The following is a 26381-nucleotide window of genomic DNA, read 5'->3' as shown; positions in this document are numbered from 1 at the left end:
TTGGTGGATCTACAGAAATCCAATGAGAAAAGTTGTCTACTTCCAGTGTTACGAAGCCTCCAGTGTTCCCTGTATCTACTCGACTATCGGCAAACAAAAGGTCTCAGACGCACTCGATTACAGTGTTAAACTTCAAAATCTTTAAGTTCTTTTCACAGGTCTTAATAGGAAATACCCCATTTACGCTTTTCTTTTATCTTTTTAAATTAAAAGACACCTATTGTGAACACCACATTGAATGGAACTTGTCTCAATTTTTCTGGTTAGCGAAAGCAAAATTTGGATGGACAAAGCACAGGCAATAGCAAGAGATTCCATTTTGGAGTGTTGGTACACCAAGCCTGATTTGTATGTTCCTGAAATCTACTAAGTCACTTCTGCATTCATTTACCTGAAGGTGGCACCGATTGTCATTAGGTCCAGTAGGCAATCGTGGATATAGTGTTATTAGCAAAGCAGCAATAGAACTTTTGCTAGTCGAAAAAGTCTGCATTCCACCCCCAAGAAACAAGAAACCAGTGGCTAAGCTTACCTGAAACATTTTTCAGATCAATGCATGAGAAAGATGGTCATAAAAGAAACTGCAATTTGAATCCACAATAATTTCTGCATCTTAATGCAAATAATTTGAATGAGTATAGACAGAAGAATTAATTTCACAAACGAGTAGCGTCATACTATCAGATGCTTTGAATCTAAAATGAACATGTCCAAGCAATTATTTATTGGTTGTTGAAAGAAAATAGTTTATGGTGATCCTTTTCTTTTCAGGGTGATGAGTAATCCACAGTATTTGTTGGTTGATCATAGACATTCCTCTGATCTCTCGTGGAAATTGGGTAGCAACCAGTGCAAGAAACAGGTGATTCAAGAACTCGTTGTAAAATGACAATACACTTACAGCCATCTGATTACCGAAGCTCAAGTGCCCATCTGCAGAATTTCGACCACGCAAATATTTCAACAATTTGAATGTTTGTAGGTGTCCAGACCCTGCCATAACCTGCACAAGTAGGATTTCTGAATGAAGCCTACCCCTACAATTAACCAATTTGCACTTGTGCAACTATATACCAACCACACAAAGAGAGAGAACAATTAGGTGAAGACATGTCTCCAATGAGCCACGATCAATATATCTAGACAGTCCTTTTGGCAATCCACGTCCAGTTGTGACAGATACAGGTTTAATCTGCAATTAGAAGCAAACTTGTCACAGCATAATAAATACGAATCAGCACATTAAGGTGAAGGACAGACCTCGTTAAGGAAGTATAGAGCATATTTGTAGAGCAGTTCTTGTAAGTTGCCATCTCTAGTACCAGCATATCTTAACCCTGCCAGAATTATAGCTTGCAAATCAGGGATAACTGAAAGTATACACTCTAAAAGACGAATAAGAATCTAAGACTTCGTCCGGAATCTGATCCATTTCATATGGTATGAATTAAGCATATTTTGATATCGAGACTGCCAACAGAAATTCACCATAAATGAAGAGCTGGTGTCAAACTTGAAACAACAATTGGTTAGTTCTCTGCCAGCATTCAGCATGTCCAAGAAAATCTAGCACCCAAGAAACCTCATACTTCGTATCATATACCCGTCTCAATCTGTTAAATGACTTGTAGATTACTGATGAACCTTTCTGAGCTTAGTGCCAAGGCAACTAAACAGGAAGCCAGAGACAGAAGTAAACACTTTGAGTTGTTCAATAGTCTCTTACGCAGTTCACTAAATGAACGAAGCCCACATTTTGCATTAGCTGTCCATCCCTCTCAATTGATGTGCCTTTGAAACACTATCGCATTGCAAAAGAGCTTCTGTCCATATCAACTAACTTCTGAAAGATCCACGCTACTACAAAAACATATACTCCCACTTTCCAGAATATTCATGTCTCCACCTGCTCTAATTCAGTATCTAAGTAGGTGTTTGGACAATATTTGGTCGAACATCAATAGTTATGCCTCGGTCCCAAAAACATTTGGGATCAGCTATATGAATCCTCACTTCTCCATTTAAGCTCAAATCACGTTATCATACCAAATAAAAATAAAAATGAGAATATATATATAATATAGTAATAATAATATTTTTCTGATAAAAAAGTAGTAGTAATTAATAATAATAATAATAATAATCATATTATTAGAGGTTCTTTAACAAGACTAAATCCTATTCCCCAGTAGATATCGCCAAATGAATCTTTTTCTTTCATTGTGTCTGATCTTTAGCTAAGTTTGCATTGATCCCCAAAAATTTGTAGGTCTTTCGAGACAACTTCTTTCCATATCATTTTAGGTCTACCTCGTCCCCTTTTAATACCTTCATACACCATAATTATTTCTCCTTTTCCCATGTTCCTGCTTTTGAACTTCATACCAAAAACCAAGCTTTTTTAATTCTTGCATGCCCTTCTCTTTGTGGGAATAGCAGCAACTGATGATTCTGCTATTTCTAATCTCTTCGCATGCCTACTACTGTCAATCTTCATAAACAAAGCCATTGCCTCCTTTTCACATCCCTGGAAATCCACCCCAAATTGTTTGCTGAGTTTGATTACATTTTGGTGTACCCATAAGGATGCGTCCAGTTCACCCTCTATCTCCCTCTCTATCGGCTATATTTGTAACAGTTCGGCTTCCTCTATAGGCCCAATATGTGTCCCTGTTGTTTCAAGCATGTCTCTTGTGACCCCTGAATTCTCCAATTGTACCCCTTCCCTTTCGATGTTAGTCATGGCATCTTCATAGTCATCAGCTTCCTCATGTATTATCATCTCTTTTGAATCCTGAAATTTTGGTTCTTAGTCTTGTATGTGGTTTTTCATAACTCTCTCGCTTTTTCATCTTCGTTCTGGGACTTCAGCAAACTGAACCCAATTTCATAAGCTATTGGGTTAAATTTGTTCTCCATATTTAAGTAGACTTTGTCTTGTTTAAAGACTTGGGCCTCATTAAATAAGTTTGGGCCAGAGGAGGAGCTGGCCTTATTGTTAGTTTTGCTTGTATTATCCGGCCCAATCTCCACTCCTTCAATGAATTTAGTCTACAGCTGCTTGTCACATGTCTGCTCCCCTTCAACCAATACAATTTTATCTTTCCACTTGCATTTATTAGAGACCACGTGTGCCCCCTTTTTTTGTAGTATACCTATCAGGTCTATCCACCTCCTCGTAGCTCTCGTTTACCCAGCGGTTCTCCATACGTTTCTGTTCATCTTCTCCGGTGAGTAGGATGGTTGGCGTTCGCAACAAATAGGAACAAATGAAGGTTAAACCTATGTCTTCAATCACCACCTCTTTCGGAACTTTTCCCCCATCTCCTTTAGTCTTTAATCTTGCCCATTTTAGATGATTTCTCAGAGAAGTTTCCTCCTCTCCTCTGTTTCCACCCATCCTCCACATTGATCTACAATGGCTTTGAAGATTTTCTCTGTCCATAGATGCATGGGTAAGCCCATGGCTCTGATCCAGGTCCATCCCTTTCGATGACTGTCAGAGCAGCATCCGGCTACCGAGGACCCCATTTCATAGGGAGTTTTGTTCGCTTCCACCACCATTCTCCTTACAGTACATGTTACCCCCATATATTTTGTTGGGAATTCAAAAAGAAAGAGGTTGTCCCCCATTTCGTATATGTTCACTCCAAAGGTGCTTTTTCAAGAGCTCACTGACTATCTTCGAATGTCATACAAAGTCGGTTTTTCCTTCACTTCTTTATCAATATGACCTAGCAGACATCTTCCGAGAAACCCACTTTCAGCATCTGCTTCTCCTCCATCTATGATAATTTTGTTGCTTCTTGTGTTGATCATGGCTTCATTGAAACCCTAATTTGCCATTTCCTAGCTCTGACAGAAGCTGCGTATATGTTTGTAATAAATGGCCCTGTAGCTTCTTTAATGAATTTATCAATCTTAAATGCAATATCCCTCCATCCAGCATTGAATGTAATTTCTGGAATAATAATGACAGATCTATTAACTCCTTGTATTGTTACAATGCTTATGAATCTGCCAAAATTATTGTTTTTCCTTGCACAGAAGGAAAACAAAAAGTGATTGTTGCTCATTTAGCTTCCATCTTCTCGTCAGTCTCTCAGTGTCTCTTGAAGCTTCTTGTAATACAAAGCATATCCATTCCACAGTTTTCCTGCTGAACGTGGTTCTGTGCATCAAGTTCCTGCTCTGCTCCACCCAATCAAACCATACTTCAGCTCTTGATTTAACTCTTGTGATATCATATGACTTGAATCCAACTGCAAAATTAATTTTGTTCTCCCCATTAAATTTGTAACAAGAAAGATACTGAAAAAGCACTAAGAAACTACCGAAAAAGAGTTCTTTTCCTTCCTCGATTTATGTGCCTTAGGAGCATTTTCTCTCTCTTAGTTCCTTGTGTTAAAACCTGCTACTTTCCGCACCACATTCTTCGTAGCACGGAAGCATTAAAATATCTACATGGGCATCTACTTCGTATTCAAATATCAGGTCCTCTTCACCATTATCCATTGAATCATCATAGTATTCTAATAATTCACCATCATCATTAGCTTCAATTAGCTCTGCTCTCGTAATTTCCACATTATCAGCTTCAGTAATCATGTCCTCCTCTGATTGTTTGCTAATTGATTGACCTAAATTCACTTCCTCCATTTTCGCTGCTTATTTATCTCTATAATGTCAATTCTCCAAATTTTTAATTCTTTGTTCCCGACATTTTTGAAAATGGAATTGCTCAACAGCCTCTATCTCGATATTCATAACTATGATTATAATGAAGGGCATAACTTGGGTCAACCTAATTATAAGGACTGGGCCTATTATCTTTTTTTATTGTCCACACCGAGGTCCCTTGGCCTTTGAGCCTTTTTTATACACATTAACACCCGGCCCAAACCTCTCCACTTCATTACCCATAACCTGAGGCCTTTTAAAGTTCATTATAATATTCAACTTATTATTAATGCTATGCACACATTCCGCACGCGTCTCCAATTACGAAGTTCCACCTTCCTGGGGACTCTGCTCCACCGTCTCTCTTTCTCCGATGAACTGCTGCGTCACTTAATCCCGATTTTCGGTGAACCTCTTCAATTTTCCTGTCACTTTTCTCCACCCAAACTGTGGATTTCACCCACACCAAAACCGTGAAAGTAAGATCTTCCACTCTGAAAATTTCTAATTTGCCGGAAATTTATTTCCAGAGAATCGAACACAAATTCTTACCCATCTTATATGTGTTCTAAATCTAGTATCATCATCAACTTCCAGATACCCTCCAAGTTTAAACTCTCCGACCACAAGCAAATAGGGAATCCCACCAATCTGACCCACACATGATTAGGTCGGAATTTTTCACAATGACAATTCCAACCTCAATTCTAAATTCTTAAAGAACCAATTTCCCATCTTGATCTTTCCGCTTCAGAATCCTGAAGGAAACTCAAATAAGAAAAAAAAACTCCATTTAGCTCCTTCAAAGAGGCCAGCGCGAATTTGCCATTTTCTACGAACCCATTATGAGACTTCATATCTGCTGGGAGTCGCAACTGTATTGTCACCGAAATAGCCAATTAAACAACTATGCAGATATTCCACCCTTGACTTGATCGAGCTTTTGCCTATTATGAATTGATTTCCTTCCGCACCTTCTTTTTCTTTTGCTTTCACATCATCTTTGGGCCATCCCTTAATCTGTGCAACTTGAGCAAACTTCCTTTTGCTTTGTATCTTATTGTTACTCTAATCATTGTTGATTCCCCCTTTTTCGATGAATCTAAGGATCTTTTCTGCATAATCATCCCAACCAAGATTTTCTCCTATTTCCGGGATGATATTAATAGATTTTTTCCTCCCCTTATAAGAAACCACTCTGACGTATCTTCCATATACGTTAAAGTTCAGGTATATAAAATATGAATATAGTTGACTACTAAACTCCCATTCTGCAGGTTTTACCATTCTCCTTCGATGCCAATTTGAGATACTTGCAAAGCTCCAGCAAACTAAATTATCAAAGGAAGTCATGTACATAAAATCCTTTCTTCTTGCAGTTAAATCAACCAGCTCCCTCCTACATCCAGTATTTCGAAGGACTTGTTACCAGCCAGAAAGAAAGAATTCCTCCTCATGTTATTTTGTTAGTTTCTAGGACAATCACCTTTCTCATCGCCGTATACTAGGCTTAAGTTACTCAGTGACCGTCTTCAAAGCTAACAAAACAGACAAAGTAATGGAAGGAATAGAATGTTGTTATGAAGGATGAACGATGGTAACAGGGATAAGAAAGAATAGGGTCACCTAAACAGACAGATTTGAATCTGAAAATAAACAGTAGAGAGAAATAAGAGAAGAGAAGAATCGAAAGAGAATTATAAAAATTAATCGGAAGAAAAGGATTGAATTCTTGCCGGAAAATCTAGTCGAAAGAATAGGGATGAAAGAGAATGTTTATTAGCGCACTTCCCAAGAGAGAAAATAAGATCCATTCCAATTGAAAGAAAGTATTACATAGCAACTTAACTAGAAAAAGTTCAACAGACAGGAGAAAGACATCTTTAAGAACTTAGGCTCACCAAGAGAAATGCAGGCTCCAACCATTATGTGAACATACGCCTGAACAAATGCATCAGCATTTATTTCATCTGTGTCACTCATGCTATCACCAAGGTCTTTAACACCATTTTGAATAACTTCTGGAATTTGAGATTGAATCCATCCTTCAGATGCATGAACTCTAGAAAAATTAAACTATAGTTAAACCTGAGAAGCAACCTATAAATGTTTTGCTGATTGAAAAGTGTTGGGAGCATGTTTACCTGCTCCACATTATCAAATTACGGGCAATGACACGGAGCATTATGAAATCAGGTCGAACATAGTGTAAATCAAAATGTGTCTGCGGGACAGACAACCTAGAATAGACCAACTCTGACTCCGTCTGCAGTTGATTGAGAGCAAAATTAATTACTAGAAGAAAGTTGTCTAGGAGGTTATCTCGAACGAGAAAATAATATAATGTATAAAATTACCTTCAAAAACATAAGAGCAAGGGCAATGGTGGCTCCAGGTGCAGTAACATCAACATTGACTGCAGCGCTGTCCATTATCTGCAAGAAAAGGGTATAGTTTCAGAAGATAGATTTAGAGATCCTTACATTGGTACCTATCTTTAAGTCAGATAAGACTAGCAGCACTATTATATATATGTGAAGAGACAGGATGACCTAACCTGTCCTGCACTCCGATTATGTTCATCAATAGATGGTGCGAAAAGATGGAACCTCTCCTGAAGAAGATCAGTTTGAAGAATTATATTCAAAAAAATGAGAACATCACTTTAGTCACAAATCAAAATTTTCGAATTATATTGCATAAAACAGGAGACAAATTCTGCAAGCATATACATTTTGAGGCTCCTTGCAGCCAATGTACTGGAACAACCGATCAACCAAAGCATCCACGAAACCAAGAGCATCTTCTCCACGACCTTCACTTAAACCAAAAACACTTAGAGACAGACATTAGCCATAATGATGCATGTGATCATTCAATCATACCCAACGCGACCAATCCCAGTGAAAACCCTGCTGCAACTGCATAACCCTCCCTTTCAAGTACATTATCTCCTCCACTTCTACGACCTATTTCACCCTGCAAACCAGTTACCAGTGGTTAAATTCATGAAAAACATGCATAAAACTTGGATTAACACTATATTACCATTTTGGTCAAATAAGAAGCCATCTCTTCTTGTACGCAAGCAAGATCATTATGAACTATCTATAATCACCTACTCCTTTTCACTTTAATGCCAGAACTGTAGAAACAAATAATTCTGCAATTCCCTAAAATAACTTCCAGAGGAACAAATTATTTTAAATGAATGCCACACAAGATGAATTGTCCTACTACTCCAGTTAGCTTTTAGTAGCCCTCTGCTCCTAACTAAGATTGAGAAACAGCAAAAGCAAAACTCGGTCATGCACCAGAAATAAGAACTCAAGTTTCCATATATTCGAATAAGGTGAACACTTATCTTGAGGCGAGACCAACTACCTAATAATACACAGTGACTGTTCAACACTTGACCAACAGATGATCCAAGAAAACTCCAGGAGTGTATAGACCTCCAAGATTTAGAGAAGAAAGTACCAGAAGAATTTGCATTGTTTGGGGATGTGCCGATCCCTCATATAGAAGCCCAACAGAAAGGAGAGCTGCTGCCTGAAAAGCAATACAAGTTACGAACAATCATTTTTCAAGTCAAAGATACTTCATTAAAAAGGCTGATTGTTTACCACAAAATAAATATTAAAAAAAATCACTTTAACGCAAGTGCACGGAGGAGAAAACAGACACTTTTTCAATAGGTAGGAGGAAACACATACCTTTAACTCTTCTAAAAGTTAATATGTGGAAAAAAAGAAATAAGAACAGAAACATATTGGAGTAAGGATATCATGGAAGCATGAAACATATATTCAGTTCTGATTTGCTAGCAAGTATATTAACATAGAATAAAAATCTACTAGGGGACAAAGAGGAAATTATTTTAGACGAAAATGATAAAATGAGGTAAGGATCAGTACAGCACTTCAGCTGAACACTGAAGCTTAATAGAACAGAAGCAAGAGTATGATGACCTAAACGAACTGCAAATAAAAGATAAATCCATAGAGAAGACCAATCTCCAATGAGAATTCAACATTTTCACAGATTCACAATGCATGCAAAATTAGGAGGTAATCCTGCAACATAGCTACCTGCAAAAGGGTTGGCAATTCCAATTCCGGAAAGGAAGATGGATGACGTGATGGTATATGAACATAGAGAGACTGCATGGAGATCAAATAGATTCCTGATTCATTAGAAGGAAAAGGAGAAAAGCACATCCAATGACAAATCGATAAACTGCAAATAGATAGTAGATTACTAAATTAATAAAGCAGATAAGGCACTCAATAATAAGGGATGCTTGAATGCCAGTACTGATTGTTAAGTAGGAAATATCATTCAGTAACTGATAAGGGCAGATTTGGAGTGCTCTAACTGAAAAATGCGTTGAAATAAAAGAATCAAAGTTACACTAAGCTAGTTTAGCAACAAGAATACAGCAACTTCCTATCTGCAGATAAACTAAGAGACACTAATTATTATGAGTCATCCTCCTAAGCTTCGAAAAGTAAAACAATCTGGCAGCAGGCAGTTATATGTTGTTGAGAACAACAAATGAAGTGTAAGGAAGCTTGATGAGAATATCCTGGCAATAACTGGCAATAATAAGGCCATTGCCTAAGCTAGCTGATAGTTAATAAGGGTTTTAAGATCTGCTGACACAATCAAAACTTCATGCAGTATGTCTGTTAACTTCATTGGCATAGGTTACTTCCACGAGACTTTATCAGCTACAACCTTCTACTTATCTTCTTCCTCCCCCCACCAAAAGGAAAGATAAAAAAACAGCAATCAGATATGTACATAACTGTGTTGACGACTCCTAAATAACACTACTAGTGTAGTTTATAAGTACTCTACTTAATTAAAATATGCATAGGTCGTGAAGCGAAAGCTCATAATTAGATGATTCAGAGATCACAAGGAAAATAAGTACTCTTTGTTACAACATTTGATATTCACAGTAGGTGGAGCAAAGATATGACAAGAATGGAATAGGAAATGGGAAAAATGAAGAATCATTCCTTACCTTTGAGATTGCTGGCTGCATAGTTCCCCTGTATGATGCTGCAAGGCCAAGCATCAATCCAACAGTTGTACTTTCGTGTTCCTACAAGGGACAACATCACCGGAAGCAGAAAATAAGCATGTGTCTAATAGATTCATCCAGTGTTATCAAGGGCGAAAAGCGCAAAAAAGCTCTAAGGTCCATTGGGGCTTTAAGCGCAAACGCAAATAAAGCACGTGTTTTAATGAAGAAAGGCTCAAATGCGGGAAAAAAATATAAATATGTATGTGTAGTCCAAAACTATTAATTATAAGCATGAATAATAAATATATGAACAAAGAAATAGAAAACAATTACGATAAACTGAAATATCATTGTTCAGTATTGCCTCTTTAGGATTATGCTCATTGGCAAAGAAAAGTATACCGTAGAGCCTTGATGACAACACAAAAGTGCCCACTAAACCCGCTAAGCGAGGTAAAGCACTCAACATGTTTAGCATCTCGCTTCAGGGCTTAAGCACACTTTAAGTGCGCCTTTGACAACACTGGATTCATAATGCATTTAACTCCACCTCTATATGCTAACCTAATCTTTCCAACTTATAATTGTAATATACTCGAAAAGATTTTGAAACCTGACTATTGTTACTTCAAACAAACATGACAACGGATTGATGCCACTTAAAAGTCTTCATTCTACCAAGATGAGAACTTCAACTACGCAGGTTGTAGTTATCCTCCCAACCTTCATGTGTAATCCAAATAAATTCTACTTTGCATAATCACATAGCATTCTAGCTTTCAACACCCTTTTTTTCCTTTTCAAAAAGAAACATAGCACTCTAGCTCAAATGCAAGTCGACAGTACCAAACAGTTACTTTAGTAGCTTTCACAAAATTCATCATTTCCTCTTTCCCCCAATAGGAGCAGGAAAATCATGTTACATGATATATGCAGTACAAATAGAAGTCTGATGCGTAAATTATGTTGAATCTGAAATATGAAAAGAATATTGTAATTTAGGTAAGGAGGAAAGCACTTCCTTAAAACAAGATCGGTCCTAAAAGAAATAAACAACCTGAGAGTAATATTGGTATATATCAGTTATAGTTAAGACGCGAAGATGTCCATGTAATCCCAAAGCAAGTAATAATCCAGCATGAACAACATTGGGCTCTTCAGGTTTGTTATACAATATCCATGTTCTTGACATTTTTCCCTGCATAAGCACATGACAATGCATCAGAACATTAGGAAACGATATCAACTGAGCAATTAGAAAACTATCTACATAAGACACTGGAAGAACAGTGGGAGGAAACTGCATGCAGAATGGATAAAGTACTTCAAGAGCAAAACTGAACCTGAGGTGGAGCAAGTCTTAGTCCCGCAGCAACTGCATTGTGAAACTCCGGCCAAGATTTGAGTTCTTGAACATTCCGAACATTTGGATCTAAATTAACCTAAACAAGCACAAGAGGCAAGATTTACACAAAAAACTTCACAAATGCATAACTGCTGCAAGGTAGACATGGACCTGAGGGGTATATAGGTGGTTAGGGTACTGGTCACAAATGCCTAAAGAATCTACTAAACATCATGCAAAAGAACAAGCTTCAAGGATAAAAATTATTCACCGATATTATGTGTCCATCTACATTCAGTAAGTAAAAGGAATCAACCTGACTCCACCCAATTATCTCAAGACTGAACAGCTACTTTAAAGAAATACATACATAGAAAGAAATAGATGTTCACTGGAATTTGACCAGACATACCGTTGCATTTTGCTGTGCTGGCAACCGACCAGCCAAGACAAGCTTGGGAACCGTGAGCGCCTGCAGATGTTAAAACTACTTCCTTAAAACACCACAAGGTCCAGCTGTTATATTGTCGATCAAAGACTATGCTAAACTATACCAATTGTAGAAGAAAGTAAAGAATGGTACCTCCGTCAAGAGAGTGCAGGTTGTAGCAAGTGTAAATGCACCACGGCCAAAGGGAAGGGCAGTAGTCCTTTGAGCAAGCTGCCATAACTGAGCCTAAAGAAAAGAAAAAAAGAGAATCTATGTGACAGACAAACACTCGCAGGTGTATGTGAGATGTAAAGGATAAAGTGATGCACATGGTCATATGTCACAATAACAATGTACAACCCGACTCGACATACCATGTTGGACATGAGTCAACCCCATTATCCAAAAAAGAGAATGCACTAGATAGGTCTGAGTGCCACAATATAAGAAATAAGCCAGATCACTCGATCAGCCTTTTGTAGATTTTAAAAGTTAATGAAATATGTGGACAAAGACTGGAACTGTCTCTGGCATGAGGGAAATTGGAAAAGAGAGGAAAAGGAACAATATTCCGATTTCTTCCCTTTTATTAGAGTATTGAGCACAGGGTAAAAAGTTATAACCTGAGCCAATACATCTGCTTGCCAGTCAGTTAGCTGGCTTGCCAACACCTACCAACTCTATGTATCCTTATAGGTATATTCTGTTTACAAAGTGTGAGAAGGCACGGAAGAAAATATGTTATTGATATATTGAATGAATGAATAATACTACACAAGAGGTCCTTATTTATAGCTATACTATACAAGGACATACTACTCCTCTACCAATGTGGGACAATACTACACTATATACATGCTGTAAATTAACACTCCCCCTCAAGCCGGTGCATACAAATCATATGTACCGAGCTTGTTACATATATAACTAATACGAGGACCAGTGAGAGACTTGGTGAAGATATCTGCAAGTTGATCATTTGACCTCACAAACTTTGTAGCAATCTCTCCTGAAAGTATCTTTTCTCTGACGAAGTGACAATCAATCTCAATGTGTTTAGTTCTCTCATGGAACACCGGATTTGATGCAATATGAAGGGCAGCTTGATTATCGCACACAAGTTCCATCCGACTGATTTCACCAAATTTCAACTCCTTGAGCAATTGTTTGGTCTAGACTAGCTCACATGTTGCCATAGCCATTGCTCGATATTCTGCTTCTGCACTAGACCGAGCAACTACATTCTGTTTCTTGCTCTTCCAGGACACCAAATTTCCTCCTACTAAAACACAATATCCAGACGTAGAACGTCTATCAGAAGGTGATCCTGCCCAATCAGCATCTGAGTATCCAATGATCTGCTCATGACCTCGATCCTCAAAGAGTAACCCTTTGCCTGGAGCCGATTTTATATATCGAATAATGCGGACAACTGCATCCCAATGACTATCACAGGGAGGATTCATAAACTGACTTACCACACTCACAGGATAGGAAATGTCGGGTCTAGTCACTGTGAGATAATTTAATTTTCCAACCAGCCGCCTATAGCTTGCAGGATCGCTAAGCGGCTCCCCCTGTCCTGGCATAAGTTTAGAATTCGGATCCATCGGAGTGTCAACAGGTCTGCAACCTATCATCCCCGTCTCCTCAAGAATGTCTAAAGCATATTTTCTTTGAGAAATAACAATACCTGAGCTAGACTGGGCAACCTCAATACCCAGAAAGTACTTCAATCTGCCTAGATCCTTAGTTTGGAAAGTGCTGGAAGAGATGCTGTTTCAGGTTGGTAATACCATCCTGATCATTGCCAGTAATAACAATATCATCAACATAGACTACCAGATAAATACAGAGACTTGAAGCAGAGTGCCGATAAAACACAGAGTGATCAGCTTCACTACGAATCATGCCAAACTCCTGGATAACCGTGCTGAACTTACCAAACCAGGCTCGAGGAGACTGCTTTAGACCATAAAGTGACCGACGCAAGCGACATACAAGGCCACGAGACTCCCCCTGAGCAACAAAACCAGGTGGTTGCTCCATATAAACCTCATCCTCAAGATCACCGTGAAGAAAGGCATTTTTAATGTCCAGCTGATAGAGGGGCCAATGACGAACCGCAGCCATGGATAGAAAAAGGCGGACTGAAGCCACTTTAGCCACGGGAGAGAAGGTATCACTGTAATCGAGCCCAAATATCTGAGTATATCCTTTGGCAACAAGACGGGCCTTAAGTCGATCAATCTGTCCATCGGGACCAACTTTGACTGCATAAACCCAACGACAACCAACAGTAGATTTACCTGAGGGAAGAGGAACAAGCTCCCAAGTACCACTTGTATGTAAAGCAGACATCTCGTCACTCATAGCCTGGCGCCATCCTGGATGAGACAACGCTTCACCTGTAGACTTAGGGATGGAAACTGAGGACAAAGAAGATATAAAAGCATAATGGGGAGATGACAGACGATGATAGCTCAAACCGACATAATGAGGATTAGGGTTAAGTGTGGTCCTTATACCTTTCCGAAGTGCAATCGGTGTACTAGGAGCAGGGTCCGCAGCAGGAGCAGGGTCAGGTGCAGGACGAGAACCAGTTGGGCCTGATGGAGGACGCAAACGACGATGATAAGTCAAGAGTGGTGTTCCTGTGGCCGGGGAACTAGGGGGAACAACACTAGACTCCTCAACGGTTGGATGGATGAAAACTCTGTGGTCGAAAGTGGAGGAGGAGCTATAGTTAACTCCTCAAAGGTCGGTATAGGTAAGACCTCAGATATATCATGGTGGTCAGCAGAGGTAAAGAAAGGTTTAGACTCAAAAATGTGACGTCAGCTGACATAAGGTACCTACGAAGATCTGGAGAATAACAACGATATCCCTTCTGAACACGAGAATAACCAAGGAAGACACACTTGAGAGCACGGGGAGCTAACTTATCTTTCCCAGGGGCTAAGTTATGAACAAAACACGTGCTCCCAAAAACACGAGGTGGAAGAGAGTATAAGGGTGACTGGGGAAACAATACTGAATGCGGAATCTGATTCTTGATGGGAGATGAAGGCATCCGATTAATCAAATAACAAGCTGTGAGAACTGCATCGCCCCAAAAACGCAACGGAACACGAGATTCAATTAGAAGTGTGCGAGCAGTCTCAATAAGGTGCCTATTCTTTCTCTCAGCAACCTCATTTTGCTGAGGGGTATAAGGACAAGATGTCTGATGAATAATTCCCTGAGTAGTCATAAATTGCTGAAATTGAGAAGATAAATATTCTAAGGCATTATCACTGCGAAAAATGCGAATAGAAACACCAAATTGGTTTTTGATTTCAGCACAGAAACTCTGGAATATAGAAAATAACTCAGAACGATCTTTCATTAAGAAAAGCCAAGTACATCTTGAATAATCATCAATGAAACTGACAAAGTAACGAAATCCCAAGGATGAACTGACTCTACTAGGACCCCATATATCAGAATGAACTAAGGAGAAGACAGACTCTGCATGACTCTCAACACTACGCGAAAAGGAGGCTCGGGTATGTTTCCCAAGTTGACACGACTCACAATCTAATGTAGACAAACTAGATAAACTAGGCACCATCTTCTGAAGTTTGGATAAACTCGGATGTCCTAAACGTCTGTGGATTAGATCTGGAGGATCTGTAACTAGACATGTTGTGGAAGGACTGAGTGAGTTAAGGTAGTAAAGGCCTTCTGATTCACGTCCTGTACCAATTGTCTGTCCCGTACTGCGGTCCTGCATAATAAAAGAATCGTCAATAAAGTATATACCACAATGGAGGGCACGAGTCAAACGACTAACAGATGCAAGACTAAAAGGACAGCCAGGGACATAAAGAACGGAATCTAGGGTGATAGAAGACAAGGGATTAGCTTGTCCAACTCCTTTTGCCTTAGTTTGACATCCATTGGCTAAAGTAACAGTGGGAAGAGACTGTGAATATACAATATTTGACAAAAGTGATATATTACCAGAGATGTGATCAGAAGCGCCGGAGTCCATGACCCATGGGCCAAGAGTGCTAGACTGGGAAACACAAGCAAAAGAATTACCAGAAGTATCAGTCTGAGCAACTGAGGCTACTTGTGGAGATGTCTGCTTACTTGCTCGATACTGAAGGAGCTCATTATATTCTTCTTTAGATAAAGAAAATCCTTGGTTACCTGGAGTCTCGGTCTGAGCAATGTAAGCATTTTTGGGTGGACGACCATGTAAGGAATAACACATTTCACGAGTGTGTCCAAGTTTGTGACAATAAGAACACTTGGGTCTAGATCTTCCAAAACGACCTCCTCCTCGTCTATGCTCCATAGTTTGAGATGCCCGAACATCCATTGTCTGGGATGCAAGAACAGAGGAATCAAGTATCTGTGATGAGCTCACTGGTGGACTTGGTGCTGCAGCAAGGCGGAGTAATCGAGAGAATAATTCATCAACTGTCGGGACAGACGGACTAGCCAAAATCTGGTCGCGTACTGAATCAAGATCATTAGGAAGTCCAGCGAGGGTAAGAACGAGAAACATCTTCTGTCGCTGCTCTTGTTGTTTTTCCACACTAGCCGAAACTGGCATCAACTTCTCAAATTCCTCCATGACTGCCTGTACTTGACCCAAGTAAGTAGACATATCCAATTCCTGCTTCTTTAAGTTTGTCATCCGTGATATCACATCATAGAAGCGAGATATGTCATTAGTGTATAAGGTGCGTGCCTTTGCCCAAACCAAATAACATGTCTGGAATGGACGAAACAAGGGCATCAACTTGGAATCAATAGATCGCCACAAGATGCTACATAACTGAGCATCGATTTTTGCCCAAAGTGCTATTGCCTTTTCATCTCCATTGCTAGACTGTTTGATTAGATGATCTTGAACACCTTGACCTCTACACCATAACTCGACAGATGAAGCCCAAGCTAAGTAGTTTGAACCTCCCATTAAAGGTTCCGAGGTAATAATAGCACTAGAGTTTCCAGAACTCATGTTTCTAGACCCAAAAGCATCAAATCCCAAAGACATTGTTGCAAATTATTACCAAATAGGAGAAAGAATCAACTGTAATCCATTGAAACAGTGTACTAAACACAGAAACGGAATACTGAAATACTGTAGCTGCCGTAATCTACTGTAGCTGCCGGAATAGTACTGTAGCTACCGGAAAAAACTCAAAGTTGTCGGAATGAAATGAAAACAGTAGGGGTAGGATCGGAATTACCAGGCGACCCAACTGTTCTGAAGGAAGATTTTCAAAAAATGGCCGGAAGTGGTCGTACGCGCCGGCGCGTGAGCTCACGCGCGTGAGCTTCTGGTGGCGCGTGGAGGCGCGTGAGGCTGCTTCTGCCGGAGTTGTTCACTGGGGTTTGGTCGCCGGACAGTGACGACTCTTGTGGTAGTGTTGGATTTTGCACAACACTGACAGAAATGAAGCAGATAGAAAACAACCTTAAAAAATACTGATTTCTCTTTCCCGGAATCGCTGGAATTTATGCACAGCGATAAGTCTCTCACAATTGCTCTGATACCATGTGAGAAGGCACGGGAGAAAATATGTTATTGATATATTGAATGAATGAATAATACTACACAAGAGGTCCTTATTTATAGCTATACTATACAAGGACATACTACTCCTCTACCAATGTGGGACAATACTACACTATATACATGCTGTAAATTAACACAAAGAAAACAAGCAACATACCCAGTGCAATCCCACATAGTGGTATCTAGGGAGGGTAGTGTGTACGCAGACCTTACCCCTATCTTGTGAAGGTAGAGAGATGTTTCCAATAGACCCTCGGCTCAAGGTGTTTACAAAGAAAACATATGTAGGTTATTAGATCGGTAATTTAATAGGCAATAGTAACTTGTTGGTAGATAGTAACATAAGGACGGTCCATGGACATATAAATTGCAAGGTCAATAGGTCAACGTAGTTAAAAAACCAATAGCAGAAGAGAAGAAGAAGCACATGGTGACAATTTATAGGTAAAAAAAAGGCAAATATAGTTTAGGGGGCTTTGGGGACACCGGATAGTTTAGATAGGAAACTGACAAAGATGTGGTAGTTTTTTTTTTTTTTTGTGTGTGTGTGTGTGTGTGTGTGTGTGTGTGTGTGTGGGGGGGGGGGGGGGGGTAATTCACTTAGGAAAAAAACAACTGTTGTCATTACACTATTAGTAGCACTGGGAAAACAGGTAGCCTTATTTATAGTACATGTAGCACATTACCAAAAAAGAATTGATAAAGTAAGGTGTTTTCATTAAAAAAGGCATCAAGAAGATGCATAAGGAAACAAAAGGTTACAAAGAGAGATGACTATTAGCTCTATTAATACAAAAAAAGCTATGCTATGATCAGAGAGCTTACAAAGTCCAAAAAATAGTCAGTGCTAGTTACAGGGGTCATGAAGTTCCAATTAAAAAGAACATTACCAAATTATTGAAACAGTATACCTGTTGAAGGTCCTGATCTGATGCAGTTGGATTAACAGGTGTTTGAATAACGACAGGCCTAGCAGAGCATAGAAGACGTCTAACCTATGAAAGCAAAATCACTTTTTAATGATAGTAAAGAAGAATAAACAAATTACATAAGTACAGCACTCGACCGTGCATGGAACTTCGTGATGAAATTAGCAAATGAATAGATCAGGTATGCCAGAGAAACTAATTTAATGGTCTATTGACATCACCAAGTATACACTGTGGTTTTCACATCACAAATAAAAATGGCATGACAGTCAGTATTTATGAGTTTCCATAAAGAAATGAATGTGGATTGACTTTTTAGAGAAGAGTTATTGTTATGGCCACCCAGTTGAGGGTAAGTATCACTCTCTCATGAGTTAATTCATGGATAGCTCCTATAAGTATGGCAAGGTTGTATTTTAGTGGAAAACATTGCCTGCAAACATCTATTTCAGTAATGCACAATATTAATAAACCGACCTCATTCAACCGCAGATCACGACCATAACGCAACTGGATGCCAGAGTTGAAAATATGCTCCATACCATCAGCCACAGATCCCTCAACAGAATCTACATCCTCTAGCTTGTTATCATCTGACTCTATTGTGTCAGATATTGAGGAAGGAATTGTCACCGGATGCAGGTTCAACATGTAAGGAGTGGACATACATGTCATAATAACATTAATGTGGGGCTCAAGCTCCACGGATTTTCTTGAATATGCTAAGCGTGAGAAAGCCAAATCCTCCCGGCCAAGAAGAACATAAGCAGCAGCAGGCCAATCCATTGGAGGAGATTCACGACATTTATCCAATGCCTGCATAAGAACAAAATCACCCCTTTTGTTAATAAAAAGCAAGTCAACCAAAAAAGAAAATCTTGAGTGCATGGAAACATCTGAGTAAAATTTTGTAATGTGAACTGGTGCAATTAAAAGGAGAAGATTGTACATCCATTTAGGGTAAAAGATCTCATTATGCAACATCTCCGGTTGGCCTATTTGTATGTTCAAGCGAATAGATCAAGAATAACCAAATTTTACACTTCCTTATTTTGGATTGGAAACCTCAGATGTAGATTTCTTTGAGCTCTTCACTTACATCTCGAAGAGGAAGGGAAACTCCAGCAGGCAACAAGTCTAACTGCTGCAGACCTACTCTTTCTCCAACCATTGCCAAGATAGTTAGTTCCTCTGGAGTATTAAATGATCCAGATGCAACAGCACAAGAAACCCCAGAAGATAACCTTTTACCCAAAAGCTCAGCGCCACATAACAAGCTATAGAAAGATACAATTTTCCGTCCCCAGTTGACAACAGAACTTCCGTCTTTGAAGATCAAAGATGGGAGATGACTGATACTAGCAGAACTACACCCATGCTTCAAGCAGGACTCAAGCCATTTGAATAAACTAGGAGGAATTTTCTTGGAGGATGAGGTGAGAGATACTTCACGGCCTTTTGAGAGGCAAGGAAAGTCGCGTATATAATGATCCAAGTAGCAATCTTCGTGCAGGAAAGCAGCAATATCACATAATAGAACCACCAGAAGACCCAAATCTCTGCATTAAGTTTAGTATATTAAGTGGATACCACATGAGATTATGGAAGTGCAATAAGCGAAAGAGATTTTACTAACACATCAGAAAAAACTGCAGAAGTCATTGAGTTAATACAGGAAAAAATTGCTCTTAATCTACAAATATATTTTGAACTGTTAACATCAAGTCCAACTCACAGTGTTGATCCATTGGCAGGATATATTTTACCCACTAGAAACTCAATTAATCAGCAGACATTCCACCTTCCTCCCCGGGCAAAGGAAGGTGGCATATAAAGCCACTCATCTCATATTCAATAAAGTTTCCAACTGACAAGCAACATGAGTTCCGAACCAAAATTCCAAGCTTAGAGTTGCAAGCCAACGAGACCAAAAGAAAATTCATGCACAACTTGTTTTTTTTTTTCTTTCTTTTTTCGTGTTTCTCCTTTTGGATCCTCTGACATAACATTAGCTATCTGTACGCAATATTGGTGGGGATCAATGCATCATGGAAGGTTATCTTAAACTTCAGCCATAGATTATGTTACAGCAAACAGAGCTCATTTCTAGAGAATCTTACAATTTTACTTTTACAACATATGATTATTGGATAGCAGATAAGTCGTTAGAAGTAAAAACAAAGGACTCCACAGAGATCTCAAACAACCTATGTAATGTGAAACCATCTTCTCTTTTTCCTTTTTTCCTATTTATTTGCAAGAGCAATGCAGATCACTTCATATAGAATCTGATCAATCTGCATCACCAGAAATATGATGAAATTGTGAAAAAGCATTAAAAAATTCACAACTAAAATACTTCTACTCAGAGATATTAATTACAAGATTTTATTCAACTCTGAAGGCAGATAAGCTAAAGCTTTAGCCACTGTGTGCACCATAACTTATCAAAAAATACTGTGTGCAATTGCCACTCCAATTCACAGATCAACATTACAAAAATAGTGGCTTAGAGATACAACGAGTGTTAAATCAGCAGGATAGCTCAAAACTTTCAACTTATCCAACTAGAATGAAGACGCAAATGTCGTGACATCGGTCACCACTGAATTATATTCTGGCACCAGTCTGATACCCAAGTCAACCCGAGGAGGGGTAGTTTCAAGTATCTCGGCTCTATAATCCAAGGTAACGGGGAGATTGATGATGAGGTCTCCCACCGTATCGGTGCGGGGTGAATGAAATGGAGGCTCGCATCCGGTGTTTTGTGTGATAAAAAGGTTGTTAGTTGCTATGTTTTAGGACTGCAGTTTAGCTGTGAATAGTTGCAGTTACTTTGACTGTAGTTACTTAGTTTTATTCTGCATTTATTACTTTTCCCAGTATCTTGTTAGTTTTTTAAAAGTAGATCATGTGCTGATATTCAGGACCATGAAGTTAGTAGTTAAGTTTATCTTATAAATTGTAACTTAGATTACAATGAAAAGTAATCCTTGTTCTGTATTAGTCTTATGCTCTCTCTTTTCAGATTTCTTCTCTGTTCTTCATTCCTTTAATATTCTGCTCTTTCATTAATCACAAACATTCACTTGTTTTCTGGTTTGTTGATTAAAATTAACAACAATTGGTATCAGAGCTGTTTTTTCTTGAGGGGCCTGTGTGAGTGCAAGCAGATTCCGTGGACGCCATGGACGGAGAAACAAGTTTTTCTTCAATCGCACCACCAACCTTTGATGGAGAAAGTTATCAGATCTGGGCAGTTAGAATGCAGACCTATTTGGAAGCATTGGATCTTTGGGAGGTTGTTGAAGATGATTACGAAATTGCTCCCTTGCCAAACAATCCCACGATGGCTCAGATCAAAAATTACAAGGAGAGGAAAACCAGAAAGTCAAAGGCAAAGGCATGCTTGTTTGCTGCAGTTTCATCCACCATCTTTACTCGTATCATGTCTCTGAAGTCAGCAAAAGTGGTATGGGATTATCTCAAGACTGAATATGAAGGAGATGAAAAAGTTCGAGGAATGCAAATGCTGAATTTGGTGCGTGAATTTGAGTTGCAAAGGATGAAAGACAGTGAAACCATAAAGGAATATTCTGACAGACTTCTTAACATAGCAAATCGTGTCAGATTGTTGGGTTCCACTTTAAACGATTCAAGGATCGTTGAGAAAATCCTTGTAACGGTGCCTAAAAGATTTGAGGCTACCATTACAACCTTAGAAAATACTAAGGACTTGTCCAAAAGCACACTAGCAGAGCTCTTGAGTGCTTTTCAAGCACAAGAGCAACGACGTGTTATGAGACAAGAAGGAGCTGTTAAAGGAGCCTTACCAGTGAAGCATCAAGACAGTAGAAGAAACCAGAAGAAGCAGAACAAAAAGATCCAAGGAGCAAACAATGAGAATGTTGGAAACAGCAACAAAATCAAGACTGGAAGCAAGAAGACAAACTTTCCGCCTTGTCAACATTGTGGTAAAAAAGGTCACCCTCCTTTCAAATGTTGGAGGAGACCTAATGCAAAATGCAGCAAGTGCAATCAGCAGGGTCACGAAGTTGTAATTTGCAAAAGCAAAATTCAGCAACATGAAGTAGAAGCTCAAGTTGTTGAACAAGAAGAAGATGATCAACTCTTTGTTGCAACTTGTTTCACAAGTCGCGATTCAAGTGAAAGTTGGTTAATCGATAGTTGTTGCACTAACCACATGACGTATGATAAGGCGCTATTCAAAAGAGTTAAGGAGCACTGAGACGAAGAAAGTTAGAATTGGAAATGGTGAGTATATTCCTGCTAAAGGCAAGGGCACCATAGCCATTGCAAGTTGTTCAGGAACTAAGTTTATCACAGATATTCTCTATGTCCCAGATATTGATCAAATCTGCTAAGTGTTGGTCAATTAATGGAGAAAGGATACGGACTTCACTTCGTAAACAAAGCATGTGTGATAGAAGATCCATCAGGCCATGAGATATTCAAGGTCAAAATGGTGGGCAAGAGTTTCTCACTAAATCCATTGGAGGAGGAGCAAACTGCTTTTCAAGTCAAAGAAAGTGTCACAGAAGTTTGGCATAAGAGGCCCGGGCACTATCATCATGAGGAGCTGTTGCGAATGAAATCTAAAAGGATGACAAATGATCTTCCAGAGTTCGATGATCCCATTCCAAACTGCAGAGCATGTCAGTTTGGAAAGCAAAATAGGAAATCCTTTCCTAAGTCAACCTGGAGAGCCACTCACAAGCTGCAATTGATCCATACAGATGTATCTGGTCCTCAAAGAACTCCGTCATTAGCAGGTAGTCGATATTATATTGCTTTCATTGATGATTTTATAAGAATGTGCTGGATTTATTTCTTGAAATTCAAATCAGAAGTAGCTAGAGTGTTTTGGAAGTTCCAGAAAATGGTGGAAAACCAAAGTGGCTGCAAAATTCAAGTTCTAAGGTCAGATAATGGAAAAGAATACACCTCAAAAGAATTTAATTTGTTTTGTGAGGAATCTGGCATTGAACACCAGCTTACTGCTCCTTATACTCCGCAACAAAATGGAGTTAGTGAAAGAAGAAACAGATATATCCTAGAGATGACAAGATGCATGTTACATGAGAAGAATCTACCCAAGCAGTTCTGGGCAGAAGCAGCTCATACGGCTGTTTTTTTACAAAACAGGCTTCCCACAAGAGCATTGAAGAATCAAACACCTTTCGAAGCATGGCATGATTTTCTTAGAATATTTGGATGTATGTGCTTCACTCACGTTCCACAAATCAAGAGGGATAAATAAGATAAAAGAGCACTTCCAGGCATCTTTATTGGCTATAGTTCTGTTGCAAAAGCTTATAAAGTGTTCCAGCCACAAACGGGAAAGATTATTGTAAGTAGAGATGTGCACTTTAAGGAAGATGAAGGGTGGAACTGGGACGATGCAGATAAGAAGGATCTGACTTCAAAGTTCAAGTTGCCTGCTTCAGATACATTAGATCAAAGTATCACAAGAGATGGGCAAAATGATTTGGTGGATCACATTCCTGTTCGAGGCACACGATTACTTTCTGATGTTTATCAGAGAAGTAACATTGCAATTTGTGAACCTGCTCATTATGAAGAAGCTCAGAAGAATGAAGATTGGAGTGCTGCAATGAAAGAGGAGTTGCTCATGATTGAAAAGAACAAAACATGGGAGTTAGTTGATCGACCTCAAAACAAAAAGGTGATTGGAGTCAAATGGGTGTACAGAACTAAGCTTAATGCTGATGGCTCAATCAACAAGCATAAAGCTAGGCTCGTGGTCAAAGGATATGCTCAAATATTCGGTGTGGACTACTCAGATACCTTTGCACCAGTAGCGAGACTTGACACTATTAAGTTTTTACTCGCTGTTGCAGCACAAAAGAAATGGAAAGTGTACCAGTTAGATGTCAAATCAGCATTCCTGAATGGTTTTCTGCAGGAGGAGATCTATGTAGAGCAACCAGAAGGCTATGTGAAAGAAGGAGAAGAAGATAAAGTCAATCTTCTTAAAAAGGCACTCTATGGATTGAAACAAGCTCCAAGAGCTTGGTACAGTAGAATTGATGACCATTTACTCAGTTTAGGCTTTGAAAAAAGCTTATCTGAGTCCACTTTGTATGTCAAATATAGTGGAAATGATACTCTAATTATTTCACTTTATGTTGACGATCTTCTGGTTACAGGAAGTAGCGCATATCAAATTGAAGATTTCAAACAAGAAATGATGAAAGTGTTTGAAATGACAGATCTTGGGCTTATGTCTTACCTCCTAGGCATGGAGATTAAACAAGATCGGGGTGAAGTGTTCATTTGTCAGAAAAAATATGCAAAAGAGATACTAAAAAAGTTTTGCATGGAAGACTGCAAAGAGATGAGCACTCCGATGAATCAAAAAGAAAAATTGAGCAAAGAAGATGGAACACAGAAAGTGGATGAGTCATATTTCAGAAGTTTGGTTGAGTGTCTGATGTATCTAACAGCAACAAGGCCTGACATCCTCAATGTTGTAAGTATTCTATCTCGCTTCATGCATTGTGCAAGTAAAGTGCATTTAAAGGCGGCAAAAAGGGTGATCAGATATGTCAAAGGAACGACTGATTTTGGAATCAAGTTTAAAAGTTGTGAACAACTCAAACTAACTGGTTTTTCCGACAGTGATTGGGGTGGTTCAGTTGACGACATGAAGAGCACTTCTGGATACTGTTTCACTATTGGTTCAGGTGTCTTTTCATGGAGTTCCAAAAAGCAGGATACAATAGCTCAATCGACAGCGGAAGCAGAATTTGTGGCAGCAGCAGCTGCGGTGAATCAAGCATTGTGGTTGAGGAAAATATTGGAAGATCTTCATCTTGAGCAGAAAGAAGAAACTGAGATATTTGTTGACAATCATGCTGCAATAGCTATCTCTCATAATCCTGTTTTCCATGGAAAGACGAAACACTTTAATATCAAGTTGTTTTTTTGAGAGAAGTCCAGAAGAATGGGGAGAAGAATGGGGAGGTGACTCTCATTTATTGCAAATCAGATGATCAATTAGCTGATGCTTTTACCAAACCATTGTCGGTTCACAAGTTCGAGTCTTTGAGATCGAAACTTGGTGTCTGCAGATCCTAAAGCAAGGAGGAGTGTTAGTTGCTATGTTTTAGGACTGCAGTTTAGCTGTGAATAGTTGCAGTTACTTTGACTGCAGTTACTTAGTTTTAATTTTGCAGTTATTACTTTTCCCAGTATCTTGTTAGTTTTTTTAAAGTAGATCATGTGCTGATATTCAGGACCATGATGTTACTAGTTAAGTTTTTCTTATAAATTGTAACTTAGATTACAATGAAAAATAATCCTTGTTCTGTATTAGTCTTATGCTCTCTCTTTTCAAATTTCTTCTCTGTTCTTCATTCCTTTAATATTCTGCTCTTTCATTAATCACAACCATTCACTTGTTTTTTGGTTTGTTGATTAAAATTAACAACAAAGGTGCCACCAAGACTTAAGGGTAAGTTCTACAGAGTGGTGGTTAGATCTACTATGTTGTATGGGGCTGAGTGTTGGCCAGTCAAAAACTCCCATGTTCAGAGGATGAAAGTAGCAGAAATGAGGATGTTGAGATGGATGTGTGGGCATACCAGGAGAGTTAAAGATTAGGAACGAAGTTATTCGGGACAAAGTGGGAGTGGCTCCAGTGGAGGACAAGATGCGGGAGTTGAGGCTGAAATGGTTCGGGCACGTGCAGAGGAAGAGGGTGTGGAGGTCGAAAATTAGGGTAATAGGCCAGTAGGTAGTCGAGAGTTCCCCGTTCTTTTTTAGTAGTATTAGTAGCTCTCTTGGTTTTTTTGGGTATTCTTTGACCTCTAGTATTTGCTTATTGTTTTGTTTACTCCGTGTATCATATTTTCCAGTTTGTTAATATTTGATGCTACTTTTTCTTTTACTTGTTATTTTGTTGTTGTTGTTATTTTGTCGTGATTGTTGTTACTTTAGTTGTCTTTTTTCCCTTTTTATTATCGTCCTTTGTCCCCCTATTCTTTCTTTCTTCTTCCTCTTTCTTCTTCGTCTTCTTCCTTTCTCTCTTTTCACCTTTTCTTGAGCCGAGGGTCTACCGGAAACAGCCTCTCTACCTCCCCAGGTAGGGGTAAGGTCTGCGTACACACTACCCTCCCCAGATTACACTGGGTATGTTGTTGTTGTTGTTGCACCAGTATGATAGACTGATACTATAAAAGCTCCAAGACTTTACTATATTGCCTTCTTATGTATCCTGAAGAAGGGCTCCAAATTCAGTTAAAACGATCAAAAGATATCTAAGAGGGTGTTGGTTTTATTTCTTTTGGGACAAACAGACAATCTACAGCATATACATTGAAAAAGGGCATCACAGCTCA

The 26381-nt window shown here is 39.0% G+C and overlaps 1 protein-coding gene across 4 annotated transcripts in view; it reads right to left on the bottom strand.

The window, feature by feature from the left end:
• Window positions 1-26381, bottom strand: part of LOC104095514 (anaphase-promoting complex subunit 1) — a 54071-nt gene that overhangs the window by 10892 nt on the left and 16798 nt on the right. For all 4 annotated transcript variants that reach the window (XM_070197021.1, XM_070197020.1, XM_070197018.1 and 1 more), the window contains 20 exons: window positions 19097-19556; window positions 18475-18813; window positions 17980-18063; window positions 11644-11736; window positions 11473-11532; window positions 11059-11157; window positions 10773-10913; window positions 9713-9793; window positions 8772-8843; window positions 8161-8232; window positions 7566-7659; window positions 7413-7495; window positions 7238-7294; window positions 7038-7115; window positions 6825-6946; window positions 6582-6742; window positions 1261-1337; window positions 1079-1192; window positions 902-1003; window positions 392-532 (listed from right to left, as the gene is read on the bottom strand). In XM_070197021.1, coding sequence (XP_070053122.1) covers window positions 392-532; window positions 902-1003; window positions 1079-1192; window positions 1261-1337; window positions 6582-6742; window positions 6825-6946; window positions 7038-7115; window positions 7238-7294; window positions 7413-7495; window positions 7566-7659; window positions 8161-8232; window positions 8772-8843; window positions 9713-9793; window positions 10773-10913; window positions 11059-11157; window positions 11473-11532; window positions 11644-11736; window positions 17980-18063; window positions 18475-18813; window positions 19097-19556 — 2530 coding nt within the window. The remainder of the gene's footprint in view (window positions 1-391; window positions 533-901; window positions 1004-1078; window positions 1193-1260; window positions 1338-6581; window positions 6743-6824; window positions 6947-7037; window positions 7116-7237; window positions 7295-7412; window positions 7496-7565; window positions 7660-8160; window positions 8233-8771; window positions 8844-9712; window positions 9794-10772; window positions 10914-11058; window positions 11158-11472; window positions 11533-11643; window positions 11737-17979; window positions 18064-18474; window positions 18814-19096; window positions 19557-26381) is intronic.

The sequence above is a fragment of the Nicotiana tomentosiformis genome, chromosome 3 (assembly GCF_000390325.3).
Source record: "Nicotiana tomentosiformis chromosome 3, ASM39032v3, whole genome shotgun sequence".
Classification (NCBI taxonomy): Eukaryota; Viridiplantae; Streptophyta; class Magnoliopsida; order Solanales; family Solanaceae; genus Nicotiana; species Nicotiana tomentosiformis.
Note: the sequence above shows the minus strand (reverse complement) of the source record. Positions and strands in the feature narration are given on the sequence as shown.